Genomic DNA, 14,097 nt, shown 5'->3' with positions numbered 1-14,097 from the left:
GAGGCTGTAGAGGGAGCGAAAGGACATGATAGATCGTAAAAACCAAGACGGAAAAAAACAACAGCGAGAAGAGAGCCCAGAGCAGTACTCTACTAGGATCACGGAGGGAGGTTGGAGACTTCCTCGGCGACCTCGCATGCTTGGTTGGCGCGTTCGAGTTGGGTCTGGTGAAGGAAGGAGGACACAGGACGGGGGGGTCAGCTGAGAGCTCAGGATGAGGCGAGGAAGTGAGAGAGAGCAAAGGCTTACAGGTAGGATCTTGGAGAAAGAAGGAAACGATGGGAGGAAGGGTCAGTCGAGGGAAAGAAGAAGGAGGGAAGGAGGAAGGGAAGGAAGGGAAACGAGAGGAGCTCGAGCTCACTTTCGTCAGGTTCGATATCGCGCTCAGCGTCTCTGATAACGACTGAACCATCGACTCCTTGTTCGGCAGGGGCTCTGTAGACCAACACAGACACGCGTTCCGAGGCAGAGAAACAAGCGGAAAGGTCAGCTCTCTCTCTCTTCCTCCCTCCGGAGAAACAACAACACCTCCTCCCTTCCCTTCCCTCTCTTCTCCTCCTCCCTCACCCTCACATAAAGACGCCAAAACAAACTCACCGATCTCGACCTCCATCTCCTCCTCTCCATCCTCTTGGGGCATCCACTCTGACGCGACCTTCCTCCTGACGAGATCCTTGACGAGGTGATGAATGTCGCCGGGCGTCTTTGACCTTCGTTCCGCGATCTGAACTTGGACGAGCTCCTTCTCAGCGGCTAGGGAACGGATCTTGCGGTCGAGGGATTCGTCGAACTCTTCCGTGGCTGTATAACGGGAAAGGAGAAGAGGGAGAGTCAGTTTCGAGACGATGGATGGGAGGGAGGGAAGGCGAAGAACTGACGTTGAGGTCGTTTGAGGAACTCGTCGAAAGGTTGGCCGTCGAGACGAAGGTTGGGGATAGAAAGAGCAAAGAGTTGATCTCGCCACTGAAGACCGACAAGCAGAGCAAGGAGGTCAGCGAGAATCTATACTGAGACGAGGGAAGTGAGAAGAAGGAGAGCTGACCTCGAGAGTCCTCTGAGTGACCTCCTCCTTGAGAGCTGGATCCAGGTTTCCTTCCGCACATCTCTGATCGATAGCCTGAAGGAGGGTTCGAGTGATGTTATCCTTGATGCGATCCCAGTCTTTGGTAGAATCCAGGGTGATCCGAGAGAAAGGGTTGTCGAAGTTCATGTTGACCGTTTGCGTTTGGGGGAGGAGAAGAAAGGAGAGCGCGTCGAGCTTCTTGCGTTTCGAGAGGTGGCGAAGGAAAGATCGAGTTCAACGTTGAACCCCAACCATCACCTCGAGCTCTCCGTCTTTCTAACGAGAGAGCATACGACCCGTCGATCCATCCACGTCGTTTGGGGAAAAGGATGCCGCCTAGCAGCTCTCCGTCCTACGACTCTCAGCCGGGAGAGATAGCGAGGCTCGAGAGGGAAGCCGAGCGACGACAGTTGGTGGAGCTCAACACGCAACTAGCAGAACTCAAGAAGGTCAACAAGATTTGGAAGAAGGAGTGTGAGAGTGAGTAGACTCGTCCTGCCTCGAGTTTTCTTCGCTAGGAAGATTTGCTGACTCGTTGTGGGTTGATTCGTTCTTGCAGCTCTCAAGGAGAAGGTCAGCTTCCTCGAAGGACTTCGCCACTTCACCACTTTCTCTCCTCCTCTTCTTGTCTCTCGTAGACCTCAAGCTCACTCGTACGCCTTCTCTTTCGTCTGTACAGGTCAACGACAAGAAACGACAAGGAACTCTGGCGAAGAACGAGGCCTTTGAGCTAACGAAGTGAGCTCGACACCTTTCGACTCCTCCCTCCCTCGCTCCCTCCCTTAACGATCGCTCACCTGCCTCCTTCCTTCTTTCCGCCCCCTCCCTCTAGAACTCTCACAGCTATTTCCACCCGTCTCGGCTTCGACTCCACCCCTTCCTTCCTCGAATATCTTCGAACTTCCCTTGAACCTCCTCCTCTCAAAGAGACCTCCTCTCGAATCGCCTCCCTCGAATCCCAACTCGCCGACTCCACCTCCTCCCAGGCTGCTCTTCAAACCAAACTCGACGAAGAAACCGTTCTCAAGGAGGCTCTGGCTTCGAGTGCAGAGGCTCATAAGGTGGTGGTCGAGGGATTGCAGAAGAAGCTGGAGCGAGAGAAGCAACAGGCTGACGGGCTGGCGTTCTTGCTGAGGGAGAAGGACGATTGGAGAGAGAGGGAGACCAAGATGGAAGAGGAAGCAGTGGCTTTGAAGCAGGAGCTGGCTTTGGCGAAGGCTGATGCTGCTGGGTTGAGGAAGGAACTGGAGGTGAAAGGGAAGGGAGTTGCCTCAAGGTTCGTCCTCCAGCTCCGTCGTCTTTCGCTCTTCTTCTCGTTCAGCCGCATGTAACTGACCAGTCTTCTTCTGGCCTCTTACAGCTCAAAGCTTCAGGACGATACTACCACTCTCGGCTCTCCCTCTCGTCCTCGTCTCCCTCCCTCCAAGCAGGACTCTCCGGCTGGACCCTCCAAACACGCCGAGATCGCTCGACTCGAAGTCCTCCTCGAAAGCTCTCGAGCAGAATATTCCCTCCTCTACGCCAAAAGCAAGAAGCAGAAGGCTGTCTGGAAGGATTACGCCGAGAACTACCCAGTCGCGTTCGACACGGTCCGAGCGAAAGAGGAGAAGAGGGCGAAGAAGAGGGAGTCGAGAGGAGAGAGCTCGAAGAGAGATGGGAGCGAGGTTGCAGAGAGGTCGCCGAAGAGGATCAAAATCGACTCCCCGGTCAGGAAGGAGGGATTGTCGAAGGATGCTGTGATGGTCGAGGTGGAAGAGGTTGGAGAAGAGTCGCCGAGGAGGAAGGATCCTTCGTCGTCAGCATCGGTCGGACGCGTCGTGAAACAACCTTCGTCGAACCCAGCCAGCAGCAACAAACCCAGCCCTGCGTCCTCTCCTGCTCGGAACCGTCCCTCTCACCGATCATCCTCGGTCGCCAACCAACATCAATCTTCCTCCCTCGTTCCTACGGTCGTAGACTCCTCTCCTACCGGTCGTTCCGACGCTCCTCCAAGCTCCCCTCAACGTCAAGTCGCTTCCGCCTCCAACTCCAGGGAATCCAGTCCTCTCAATCCCATCCAACCCAGCAATCTCCCCAGAGCCCTCGAAGACCCAACGTCGCGCAAGAAGGAGCGAAGACCTCACCCTCTCGGCCAACAAGCGTTCGGACCCTCCGACGTCGTTCAACCTTCCTCCTCTGCCACGTCCGTAACCTCCATCGTCCAACCCGATCCCATCATCGCAGACTCCACCACTATTCGAGCCTCTCACCAACAGCCACAATCAACAGCCGGACCCTCTCGAACCCACGCCTTCGACTCTCCCTCCTCCCACCAACCCTCTCCTCGTCCAGCCGTCGCGTCGAGCGAGAACTCTACGCCAGCACGCCCCTTCGTCCGACAGCAAGCTCTCGACCGAGGAACCTACACCACTCCCATCAACCCTAAAGTCGCAGAACGAGATAGGATAGCGGCGGCTAGAACTTGGCTCGGGAAGAAGACGGTCGTCAACGGGAAAGCGCAGACGGAGGATCCTCTCGATATGGAGGTTCCCATGGGAGAACCCTACCAGGTCTACCGCTACACACCCAAGTCGATTGCTCGTCCTCCCAAGACAGTCCGATCCGAACCTCGAGACGCCGGTTCCTCGTCCAGGGAGGCCTCGAACGACGCTCAACAACGCGTTCGTTCCGACGGAGACGCTCCTCTCCCTCCTCCTCCTCCCGCCGTCAAAATCGAACCCGATCTCTTCACCGTCGACATCCCGAACCCCCGGATCCCACGAGTGTTGTACGACAGCCAAGACGAACGAAACGCCAGGTACGAGGACCCGTACTATCGATCCCCGGAGAGCGAGGAGAGGGACGAGGAAAGACGACGAGCCGTCAAGGATCCCACGGCTGGGATGACGCCCGAGCAGAAGAGCATCTTCTTGAAGAAGCAGAGGAACGTTCCGGCGAGTGAGACGAGGAAGCTATATGCTGCGTTCAAGGGGAGAGGGAGGTACAACCCGGACATCGAGGTCGGAGCGCCTGGGAGGTGGGTTTTCGTCCTCTTCTTCCTTTTTCTCTCTCGTTTGAGCAGTACGCTGACTCTTCGTGCTTGTTTTGGCTGGGTTCATTTGTAGCTCGAAGAAGAAGACGACCATCAACGACGAGTTTCAGATCAACAAGTCGAAGAACGATGGACGAGATTACGGTTCGTCGCGTCTCGTCTTTTTCTCCTCCTCGTCCCCGTCCGTCGCTGACTCCCTTTCCTCCTCGTTCTATTGTCTAGCCTTCAACAATGTCGTTCGAGGAAAGGAACAGAGGAAGCAGCTTCACGCTAGAGACTGCGAGTGCTGCCGAGGAGTGAGTCCTTCTCCCTCATTCTTCCCTCTCTTTTCTTCTCCTACGCCTTCCTTCCTTTCCCTGACCCCCATCTCCCTCCACGCCCAGTACTACGAAGCCGTCGGACCCCTCGCTCCCCTCCCTCAAGGTCCCCGCTGGAAATCTGCTCCTCCCGAGTCCGACGAAGACGACGACGACGACGTTGACGAGAACGGAGCTGGACCGAGTCGACCTCGACGACGACAGGAGACCAAGGAGGAACGAGGCAAGAGGAAGAGGGACGAGGAGATCCAGAAGCATCGTCAGGAGGTTTCGAGACATAGGGACGAGTGGGCGGGTCCTCCGACACCGTGAGTTTTCAGTTTCGCTTTTTGCTTCGTCTCGTTCTCCTTTGCTTCGTCGAGAAGAGACTCGTGAGCGGAGCTGACCTTTCGTTTCGATTTGATTCGACAGACCCTTCTACTGGGATATCGGATTCCCCGATACCCAGAAGGTAGCTCTCATCAACGAAGCGGCCGAGAGGATCGAGCAGGACAAGAGAGCCAGGATCGAGGCTGAGGCGAGGTGAGCATTTGGTCTCTTCGCTCTTCGTCGCTTCTCTCTTCATCCTCGCCCGAGCTTCGCTGACCTCGTCCTTCTTCTTTTGCTCTTTGCGCCGTTATAGGAAAGCCGACGGGAGATACCAGAGGAGAGGTTGAGGAGGGGAACGTCAGTTAACGTCAGGTCGGTGCGACGAGACGGCGGTCGTTTTTTGCTTGTACCCTGCTTCGCTTTCGTTTTTTTCTTTTTTTTCTTGACGACTTTATTATGATAACTTTGACGATTTTCACTCATCATGATTGCCGAACGTAGAGGCAGCGAACGAGAACGAGAATGACTCGTCGTTCGAATTCAAGGGGCGCCTTGAAGACGCGACGGCTCGGGAGGGCCATCGAAGTCTCGCTGAGAACCTCAAAATCAAGATTACTATCGCAGATACATGAATCTAAACGACCTTCGGTCCTCCTCCTCCCTCCGTCTCACCCATCCCCATCTGAAGCACCAGCGCCGGCTCCAGCTCATCCTCCTCCTCCTCTTCTTCCCCTCCACGCTCCATCTCATTCTCCTCCGACCCCTTATGCAGCTCCTTCAACTTCGCCTCCAACTCCGTCAACTTCGCCTTCTGCCTCTCCCTGAATCTCCTCTGCTTCTCTCGATTCTTCTCCCTCGCAATCTCCTGCTTCGACTTGATCTCTCCCTTCCCGGATGCGACGACCGGGTCACCAGAGGGGTAGGTCATGAAGTCATGGGACTCGATGTCGTAGGTGGTTGGGTCGTAGTAGTTTGGTTTGAGCGAGTCGATGGAAGAAGGGTTGATGGTGTAGGATGGGGAGCAGGAGAGGAGAGGTCGAATGGGTGGTTCAACTTTGGGTTGAAGGGAAGAGGTGTTGGGGGAGGTAGAGATTGAGGAGGAGGAGGGGTCGTTCGAGGTTTGATGGTTGAGGGCGAGGGAGGAGGGGGAAGGGTTTGGCACGACGGATCGGTCGACCTCCTTTCCCTTTCGGTTCAGATTGGCGACGTTCTGAGACGCTAGGACATCAAGTAGGGCCTCTGCTTCGGCTCGTTCTTCTTCGGCGACGGCGAGTTGCTAGAGAAGGGAAAGAAAATAAAGCGAGGAAAGACACGCGTCAAGAGTCAGCGTTTGTTCGTTCCTACTCAATCCCATCCGCTTGACTGTCGCTTCGCTTCCTCTCCAACGCGATATCGACGCCAAATAATGCCAAGCTGCTGAAGAAGATCTCAAAAGAAAGATCAAGCCCGACTCACAGCTTTCCAAGCGTCCAACATCTCCTCTCCGCCCGTCGCCTTCAAAACTCCCTCCAACCCAGCAATCATCCTTCTTCCTGCATCCCTCTCCTTCTGAAGCGCATGCACGTATGACGCCGAGGTTGAGACCACCGTCGACTGTCCGTCGTCGACATTTGGAGGAAGAACGCCGTCGACGAGACCGGAGGGAGTCGAGTCGGGAATGGGAAGGATATGGCTGTAAGGAAACGAGTGAAACGAGAAGAGCAAGATAAAAGTGAACTGGAGTCAGCTCTACTATCTTCACATAAGACGAAGGCCTTGAGGGCAAAAGAGGGACGAACAAGAAGGCTCGGAGAGCTGGGACGTTCGACTTTAAGCTCGAGATCGCCTGGTCGAGCTTGAGTTCTTCTGCTGACTGGTTGAGGGGTACCGACCCCGACTTGAGCGTGTCTGATTTCCTCCTCTTGGTTTGAGGTGAAGGAGTTGGCCCAGTGGTGGAGGAGGCGCGTCGAGGTCGTTTGGATGGAGATGGCACGGTCGTTGGCGCGGCTGGGGAGGGAGGATGAGGAGGACCTGAGGGACCGTTGAAGTTGGAGGAAGACGATGAAGACGGGTTGGTATTGTAGTGGTCAGGGTAAGGAGAGACGAGACCGACGGGGTTCGAGGCGGAGGCTTGGGCTGGAGGGAAGAAGGAGATGAGAAGGAGGAGGAGGAAGGGAAGGAAATGGTGAGCTTCGCTTTCCTTCGATCTCCTAGCTTGCAGCGAGCTTCCCGCACCGGGAAGAAGCAGTAAAAGCCAGCCAGCGAACTAGAGAAAATTCAGAAGACCCACTCTGAGGGTTCGCATTCAAACTTGAGCCGTTGTTGAGTTCGTAAGCGAGGTGGGAGAGGGGAGGCTGCTGAAGATGCTGAGATTGATTCTCCTGAGCGAACGAGTCGAACCCGCGGACCGAATCCATCCATTGAGGTTGACTTCCAGCGTAGTGAGCATCCAGTATATTCCCGTCAAGCTGCTGCTGTTCGAGGAAGCTGGAGGCCAGGACGAAGGATCAGACGAACGAGAATGGAGGACGGGTTAGCAAACCATTCCCCTTCTTCTCCCTCTCTCATCCCTTCTGCACTCTCTCCAACAGACATATCGACATCTAAATGCATCCGGCACTCACCCATTGTGACCGCTGCCTTGCTCTATTGACTGCTGCTGCTGCTGAGGAGGAGCGTAACCCGAGGAGGCGAGAGCTTGGGAGAGAGCCTGTTGAGCTTGGTGATCCTGTGAGGCACTTTGCTCAGCTTGCTCGGCTGCTGTTGCCGTCTGGATGACCGCGAACCAATCTGGTACCGACATGGAGAAGTAGTGAGAAGAGGAGGAGATGTAGAGCGAGGGAGGGGAAAGGGAAGATGGGCGTTCGGGGCAAGGGGAAGGGCTTGAGGAGCGAGATTCAAGACGACAGGGCTTTCGTTCTTGATTCTGGACATCGCTCGGACCCAAATTTTCGACTTGATGCCTCGCCAAAAGAAGCTCTCGGAGCTGAGACGTGAAAAACCTGAACAAGGACCTCGTGAAGGATTCCCTCTTTCGCGTCTTCTCTCGGCGTCTCGTCGCCTCTCTTTCCGTCTCCCCCAAACGTCTGACAGCTTCACGAAACCTAGATATTCTGAAACCCATACTGAAGACTACGTCGTAATCGCTCCTCCCATCCCACCGTTTCCAAAAGATCCCACTCCCTCAGACCTGAACAGGCTCTCCTCCCTCCTCCTCCTCCTCGTTCAACCCAGGCACCCCAAACTCCGACGGAGCCTCGTCCTTCTCCACCGTCACCTCCATCCCAAGCACCACACTAGCAAGTCCCCAACTCGAAGTTCCGACTCGTTGACCTCCGATGGCTTCCAGAACGGCGAAGGGTTTTCGGTCGGACGAGGAAGACGCGTCGTCGGCGAGAGCGTTGGGGTCGGATGGGTTGAAAGGGGAGAGGGAAGGGAGGTCCGAGATTCGGGTGAGGGTTGCTCGGGTCGGTTGAGTGTTGGCTCGGACTGGGATGAAGAAAGGAAAGGGGGGAAGGGAGAAGGACGGTCAGCGAAAGGTGGGAGGTCGACGCGTCTCTTCGTTCTTCGCGAAGAAGACCCGAGAAAGGCAAACAAGAAGGGAGCGAGACTCACCGTGGGTGATATGAGTATGAGGATCGTAGACTCCCACCGGAGGCCCAGCTCGTCTCTTCCTCTTTTTCGTCGGCGAGACCAATCCAGCTCCTCCCTCTGCCTCTGCCTCCCCTCCCTCCTCAACGACACCACTCATCCCCTCTTCTCCCTCCACCGTCCCAACAACCGAGACATCCCTCGCAGGCGTCGCTCTCGCAGAGTTCAAGTTGCTTCCTCCTCCTCCCAGCGGCGACGGCGCATACGCAGGCGAATTGATGAACGACGCGACTCCTCCCTCAGCCAACGTCGAAGCTCTCTCCTTCCCCTTCCTCGAAGGTCCTCCACTAGCACCACTAGCTCCACTCTCGTCCTCCCCACCTCTCACCTCCTTTTCGTACCAGAACCCTTCCCTGATTCTGCCCAACCTCTCCCTCCTCTCCGCCGCCAACTCCCTGTTCTTCTCCTGCACTCCTCTCGCAAACTCCAGCATCCAGTTCTCAGGCGTCAATCCGTTCCTCAACAGCATCAACTTCTTGTTCCCTTGTCCTGCCTCGACGAACGGATCCGACACTCCCGAACCAGCGAAATGGGTGGTGGGACCTCCGACGGTGTAGAAGGGCATGTGTTTCTCGATTCGGGTTCCAGAGCCTGAAGGGTCGTTGTTTCCAAATCCTGGAGCTCCTGCGGTGAGGGCTCGGTCGGAGAGAGGAAGGGCTGGATCGGGGAGGTCGCCGACGTAGGCGTTGGGTTCGAGACCTTTGAGGAGACAGTCGGCTCGGGCGGCGTCCTCGTAGTAGTCGTCGGTCACCCAGCGGGCGTCTGGAGGAGCAGAAGAAGGTAACGAACGAAGACGAGGAGAAAGAAGAATGTCAAAACGAAGGAGATACAAATGACCTCGGCGAAGGAGGACGCGACGAGGAAGGGAGAGAAAGCGAAACGAAGAGAAGACCGGACTGCAGCGGACTCACTCTTCAACATCTTGGCTCCTTGGAGCTTGTAGCAGTTCCTAGCAGCGATCATGGTGACGGATCTGGTTTTGAGAGTGGTGGAGAGTCGTCCGATGTCGATGAGGTGTTCCTTCTCGACTCCAGAGAGCGTGAGCTTGACGAGTTCCTTGTTTCGACGGAAGAAGTAGAGCGAGTCTCGATATCCACAGGTTCGGGCGGCATCGATGGAGAGGACTGTGAAGGTTCGACGAAAGATGAAGTCAGTTTCGACGGAGAAAGGACGAGAGAAAGATCTCGAAGGGACGAAGGAAGTGAGCGAGAACGAACTGTAAAGCTTTTCAGGATCAGGTCGATAAGGCGAAGCGAACGAGTTGGCCTTGTACTCCCGGCCTATGAAGGAAGGGAACGTAAATGGTGAGCTCGAGCTTGCAGGGAAAGGACGCGAAGGGAAGGAAGGGAAACAGAGCTGACCTCCTTGGAGGACTCCGTGACTGTCAATCTTCGTATCACCCTTCTCGTCGTCTGGAAGGATGAGCTCGTCGGAGGTAAAGGTGTACTCCTTTCCGTTGACAGTCCTCTGAGATGTTCTGATACCTCCCTCTTCGCCCTGCGAGCAATCAATCAACGCAAGAAGGGAAACGAAAAGGTCAGCTCTCGTTCTCCTTCCTTCCTTCGGTCTGCTCTTCCGCCTCTGCAGCAACGGAAAACATGTGCAAGCTCGCTCGCCTTCTCCAAAACTCCAGACAGAGAAAACTGAGGAGAAACTCACCTCATTGTCGCTCCCATCGAGGTCATCTCCCGTCAAAGGTCTCCTCTCAAGCTCCCTCAGCCTGGCAGCCGAGCTCGCTCCTCCCCTCCCTCTAGGTCTACCTCTCGCCCTCGTTCCTCTGCTCCCTCTAGGCCTCCCTCTAGGACCTCCCCGAGCTCTAGTCGATCCTCCTCGAGCTCTGGATCCTCTCGGACGACCTCTTGGGCGACCTCGAACGACGGGATTGCTTGCTGAACGATTGGGTCTGAATCCGACGGAAGAATCCGAGTCGTCCTGCAGAGCAAAGAGAGCCAAAGTGAAGAGGAAGATGATTAGAGGGTTGGAGGGTGCTGGGGAGAAGCACGAATGAGTCTGGATGGGAAGGAAGAGGCCGAGCTCACGTCGATTAACTGCTCATCGTCGTCGTCGTCGTTCTCCTCATTCTCGTCCTCGTCGCTTTGACCGTCGTCGTGATCCTCGTCTCGGTCGTCGTCCTCCTCTTCGTGTAGAGAGGAAGAAGAGTCAGCTCGGCTGCCACCTGTAGAGTGAAAACGAGAGAGGAAAGGGAGGATGGAGACGAGAGTGAGCTCGGAAAGAAAGAAGGAGGGGAAGGAGAGGGAGAAGGAGAGCAAACGAACCTCGACCCGCCGTGTTTCGTGTGGTTCGTTGAATCTTGACTGGTTGGAGCTTTTTATGTTCGAAGAAGGGTGGATGTGAGGATGGATGGGGAAGGATTAAAGGTTGCGTCGGGTTTGGGGGAGTGGTTGTTGATGGGAGGACGCGATCTCGACAGGTTTTGAATCCTGTCCTCTCACGTCCATCCAGTCCTCCGACCGTCTTCCTCCTTCTTTTCTCGTCTTCTTCAAGCTCTGAGAGAGCCCTTCACCCTCTACTCGTCCTCTTCACGATGTCGTTGGAGTCTAAACTTCACGCCTATGCCTTGAGTCTGCCGAACCAGGTAAGCGTTCCCTCCCTCGCTCCTTCCTTTCTTGAAGCTCAAGTTGACCGTTGGTTTTCGCTTGGTTTTGCTTCTTGCAGATGATGGGTCAAGCAGATCTCATCAAGCACTTCCCTCAAGTAGCTCTGGATGCTATCACAGCTTCCATCAACAAGCTCAGTAAAAAGGTAAGCTCTCAAGAGGAGGAAGAGTTGAAGGAGAGAGAAGGTCAACTTCGCGAGGTTGACTTCTCCTTCTCCTTCGAACCTCTCCATCTGCTGACCTCCATCCTTTCTTTGGACCCGTTTTTCTGGTTGTATAGAATCTCGTCAAGACGATCGACCTGGGAGGAGCGAAGGGAATCAAGTGGAAGGCTGTAACGAAGAGTGAGGCGAAGAAGTAAGTCGACCTTCTCCTTCCCCTCCCTCCACCTCCTCCTTCTTCTTTCTCGAGCTCACCTCGCATCCTTTCCTTCTACCAGGCTTGGAACTCTCGACGACGATGAAGGAATGGTCTACAAGGTCATCCAGGATGCTGGAAACGAGGGTTCGTTCTTCAATCGTCTTCTCCCTCTCGAGTCATCCGAACGAAACGAAAGAGCTCACACCCACTCCACTTGCTCCGGTTGGACGAACCTCTCGCCTCGCAGGAATCTGGACCAAGTTCATCAAGACTCAGACGAATCTGCATCAAACCGTTATCAACAAGGTCCTCAAAGCTCTCGAGTCCAAGAACGAAGTCAAGAGTGTCAAGAGTGTCAAGGTTCGTCGTCTCGTCTCGTCTTCTCCTTCCTCTCGTTTCCGCTCGACCTTCCCTGGTCCTTCGCTTTGCTGACCTGTTGCCTCTGCGCGTCTTCGCATTCTTCTCTCACAGTACCCTACTCGAAAACTCTACATGCTTTTCAACCTCACTCCTTCCGTCGAGCTCACGGGAGGACCCTGGTTCACCGACAACGAACTCGACACCGAGTTCATTCGACAACTTCTCCAGGCTGTTCTCACCTTCATCAAAGCTCGAGTGAGTCCTTGTTTCTCGATCCTCTCTCCTCTTCCGTCCCTCTTTGTCGTACCCTCTCGTCGTCTTCGATTCCTTCGGATTCCGTTCTCTTCGACGCGTCCGCGTCTCTCGTTTTTCGAACCGAGCTCACTCTTCGTCCCTTCTTCCTTTCCCACAGTCCTACCCCAAACAAAAGGGAATGACCAACGCTCTCTTCCCCGTCTCCCACACCTCCGCCTACCCTACCGCTCCTCAGATCGCTACCTGGATCAAAAAGGCCAACATCACACCCACCGAACTCGACGTCGGTCACATCAACACCCTTCTCGCCGTTCTCGAGTTCGACGGAGAGATCCAAGCTCTTCCTGCCTCTTCCTACGACGATGATACTCGAGGAGGAGGTGGTGCTGAGTCTTCGGGTTCGAAGTCGAAGGCTGCGAGTGTGCCGAAGAGGAAGAAGGGTGGGAGGGCAGACAGCGACGATAGTGGGGAGGATAGCGAGGTGGAGAGGGAGAAGGAGGCCAAGAGAGCGAAGAAGAGGAAGGAGGAGAAGAAGAGGAAGATGGATAAGGAGAGGAAGAAGGCTGAGGCGAAGAGGAGGAGGAAGAAGGAGGAGAGGAGGAGGAGGAAGAAGAAGAAGGGAGGAAGCAGTGATTCGGAGAGTGGGAGCAGTGGGAGTGGGTCGGGAAGTGGGAGTGAGAGTGAGGAGAGTGATAGTGATGATGGGAAGAGCAGATCGAGGTGAGTCTTTCGTTGTGTTCGAGCGTCGCAGCGAGGCGAAGGGAAGGAGACCGAACGACGCGTCGAGCGAACAGCTTGACCTTCGTTGGTTCGAATTGATCTGACCTCGTCTCTCTTCTCTTCTTCTCATCGTGCATAGATCAAGATCAAGATCCAAATCTGTCTCCTCTAAATCCTCCAAGAAGTCCTCCTCCTCCAAATCTAAATCCTCCAAAAAGAAACGCTCCTCCCATTCCTCCGACGACTCAGACTCCAACTCCTCCAACGCCTCCGACTCCGATTCCGACTCTGGTGCATCCTCCTCTTCCTCCTCATCACCCAAGAAGAAGTCCAAATCCAAATCCTCCTCCTCGAAATCCAAATCCAAATCCAAATCCAAGAAGTCGTCGAAGGATTCCGACGACGACTCGCTCCTCAACTCCGACCCGGACTCGATGGACGAGTCAGCTGCCAAACTCCGAGCCAAGGAGAAGAAGAGCAAGAAGAAGTTGAAGCGAGTCGAGATTGGGGTGTCGGACTCGGACGAGGAGAAGAGTGGAGGGAGCGGGAGTGACGATTCGGAGGAGGAGAGGAAGAAGATTCGAAAGAGGAAGAAGGAGAAGGAGAGGGAGAAGGCGAAAGCGAAGGAGAAGGAGAAGGAAAAGAGCGAGGACGAGGAGGAGGAGGACATCATGGACTTTGGAGAGGACGATGAAGGGATGGCCTTGGTTTATCGAGCGAGTGAGTCCAGCGTTCGGTTCCGTCTCGAACGCGACGTCGTCCTCTTTCGACACTGACGCCCGTTGTTCGCTTATTTTCTGTCGCATCCTCTGCTCGAACAGTCAAACCCGAAAAGGTCTCGCTAGGATGGACGGAGGCTCCGTGTGGTCGATGCCCTCTCTTCACGTTCTGCAAGGAAGGAGGTCCCGTCGAACCGGATGGTTGCGTTTGTGAGTTTTCGCTGTCGTCTTTTTCTCAAAACTCCGACTACTCTCGTCGTGTTTCTTTTGTTTCTGACTTCCTCTCTCTCCTTTCGTCTCTCCCCAGACTACTCGAAATGGCTCGACCAGCCGTACGCAGACTTCTGATCGCGTCGTCGAGGAGGAGGAGGAGGGAGGGAGGGAGCGAGGAGGTTTTGTTTAGCTTTTCTTGCTCGTGGTCTTGGGTTGGAGGTAGGGAGAGGGAGAGGAGGGGAGAATGAACCTTATGAGATATCAGCACCTTTATGTCTTGCAGCAGGACTCAGGGGGGGAGAGAGAGAAGGAGGGAGGACAAGGAAAGAAATCACCGACGACGAACGAGCGCGACCTCTTTTCTCTCCTTCGTCCTCCTTTCGCGTCGTTCCTGGCACACCTTTTTGTGCATCTACTGACGGACGCATGGACATCCTGCTCTGATGAGCTAACAGAGCGACAGAGAGAAGGTTTTCCGTCGAACCAACGACGCGTCAGAAGCG

The 14,097-nt window shown here is 55.2% G+C and overlaps 5 protein-coding genes across 5 annotated transcripts; 2 read left to right on the top strand and 3 right to left on the bottom strand.

The window, feature by feature from the left end:
* Window positions 1-7: 7 nt before the first annotated feature.
* BDY24DRAFT_381017 (uncharacterized protein) lies at window positions 8-1,220 on the bottom strand. Its single transcript, XM_076639271.1, has 6 exons — window positions 1,043-1,220; window positions 879-963; window positions 598-801; window positions 362-435; window positions 250-258; window positions 8-164 (listed from the first exon to the last, which is right to left on the bottom strand). Exons 1-6 carry the CDS (start codon window positions 1,208-1,210, stop codon window positions 99-101), a joined length of 606 nt encoding a protein of 201 aa, XP_076499269.1. The 5' UTR covers window positions 1,211-1,220; the 3' UTR covers window positions 8-98.
* Window positions 1,221-3,594: 2,374 nt separating this feature from the next.
* BDY24DRAFT_337457 (SAE2 C-terminal domain-containing protein) lies at window positions 3,595-4,937 on the top strand (the record flags this gene model as incomplete). The annotated part of the gene is made up of 6 exons (XM_076637288.1): window positions 3,595-4,062; window positions 4,175-4,238; window positions 4,317-4,390; window positions 4,478-4,570; window positions 4,640-4,719; window positions 4,823-4,937. The coding sequence occupies 6 exons, from the start codon at window positions 3,595-3,597 to the stop codon at window positions 4,935-4,937; spliced, it is 894 nt and encodes a 297-aa protein (XP_076499268.1).
* Window positions 4,938-5,332: 395 nt separating this feature from the next.
* On the bottom strand, window positions 5,333-7,565 carry BDY24DRAFT_381014 (bZIP transcription factor). Its single transcript, XM_076639270.1, has 5 exons — window positions 7,324-7,565; window positions 6,990-7,186; window positions 6,499-6,835; window positions 6,176-6,392; window positions 5,333-5,996 (listed from the first exon to the last, which is right to left on the bottom strand). The coding sequence occupies exons 1-5, from the start codon at window positions 7,500-7,502 to the stop codon at window positions 5,355-5,357; spliced, it is 1,572 nt and encodes a 523-aa protein (XP_076499267.1). The 5' UTR covers window positions 7,503-7,565; the 3' UTR covers window positions 5,333-5,354.
* A 224-nt stretch (window positions 7,566-7,789) lies between these two features.
* Window positions 7,790-10,809, bottom strand: NPL6 (Npl6p; the record flags this gene model as incomplete). Its single annotated transcript, XM_076644441.1, has 9 exons — window positions 7,790-8,188; window positions 8,315-9,112; window positions 9,262-9,474; window positions 9,568-9,630; window positions 9,712-9,847; window positions 10,010-10,282; window positions 10,390-10,526; window positions 10,627-10,675; window positions 10,804-10,809. The coding sequence occupies 9 exons, from the start codon at window positions 10,807-10,809 to the stop codon at window positions 7,884-7,886; spliced, it is 1,980 nt and encodes a 659-aa protein (XP_076499266.1). The 3' UTR covers window positions 7,790-7,883.
* Window positions 10,808-13,969, top strand: BDY24DRAFT_439318 (RNA polymerase Rpc34 subunit-domain-containing protein). The gene is made up of 10 exons (XM_076644440.1): window positions 10,808-10,946; window positions 11,027-11,113; window positions 11,248-11,324; window positions 11,407-11,471; window positions 11,575-11,687; window positions 11,799-11,942; window positions 12,100-12,662; window positions 12,802-13,382; window positions 13,484-13,591; window positions 13,689-13,969. The coding sequence occupies exons 1-10, from the start codon at window positions 10,896-10,898 to the stop codon at window positions 13,727-13,729; spliced, it is 1,830 nt and encodes a 609-aa protein (XP_076499265.1). The 5' UTR covers window positions 10,808-10,895; the 3' UTR covers window positions 13,730-13,969.
* Window positions 13,970-14,097: the final 128 nt, after the last annotated feature.

Source organism: Mrakia frigida, assembly GCF_051309035.1.
Source record: "Mrakia frigida strain ATCC 22029 unplaced genomic scaffold BDY24scaffold_6, whole genome shotgun sequence".
Lineage (NCBI taxonomy): Eukaryota > Fungi > Basidiomycota > Tremellomycetes > Cystofilobasidiales > Mrakiaceae > Mrakia > Mrakia frigida.
This window is presented reverse-complemented; position numbering and strand designations above follow the sequence as displayed.

What these genes read in the sequence shown, in the direction of transcription:
- BDY24DRAFT_381014 (XM_076639270.1), bottom strand. Translation starts at nt 7,502, where the DNA reads ATGTCGGTACCAGATTGGTTCGCGGTCATCCAGACGGCAACAGCAGCC. An exon ending in TTTGAATGCGAACCCTCAGA is followed by an intron (nt 6,836 to 6,989) that starts GTGGGTCTTCTG and finishes TCTTCCCTCCAG; the next exon opens with CCCAAGCCTCCGCCTCGAAC. An exon ending in TGTTGGACGCTTGGAAAGCT is followed by an intron (nt 5,997 to 6,175) that starts GTGAGTCGGGCT and finishes TCCCTTCTCTAG; the next exon opens with CAACTCGCCGTCGCCGAAGA.
- BDY24DRAFT_381017 (XM_076639271.1), bottom strand. Translation starts at nt 1,210, where the DNA reads ATGAACTTCGACAACCCTTTCTCTCGGATCACCCTGGATTCTACCAAA. An exon ending in TCACTCAGAGGACTCTCGAG is followed by an intron (nt 964 to 1,042) that starts GTCAGCTCTCCT and finishes GTCGGTCTTCAG; the next exon opens with TGGCGAGATCAACTCTTTGC. An exon ending in GGAGATGGAGGTCGAGATCG is followed by an intron (nt 436 to 597) that starts GTGAGTTTGTTT and finishes GTTGGTCTACAG; the next exon opens with AGCCCCTGCCGAACAAGGAG.
- BDY24DRAFT_439318 (XM_076644440.1), top strand. Translation starts at nt 10,896, where the DNA reads ATGTCGTTGGAGTCTAAACTTCACGCCTATGCCTTGAGTCTGCCGAAC. An exon ending in TCAACAAGCTCAGTAAAAAG is followed by an intron (nt 11,114 to 11,247) that starts GTAAGCTCTCAA and finishes CTGGTTGTATAG; the next exon opens with AATCTCGTCAAGACGATCGA. An exon ending in GATGGGAAGAGCAGATCGAG is followed by an intron (nt 12,663 to 12,801) that starts GTGAGTCTTTCG and finishes CATCGTGCATAG; the next exon opens with ATCAAGATCAAGATCCAAAT.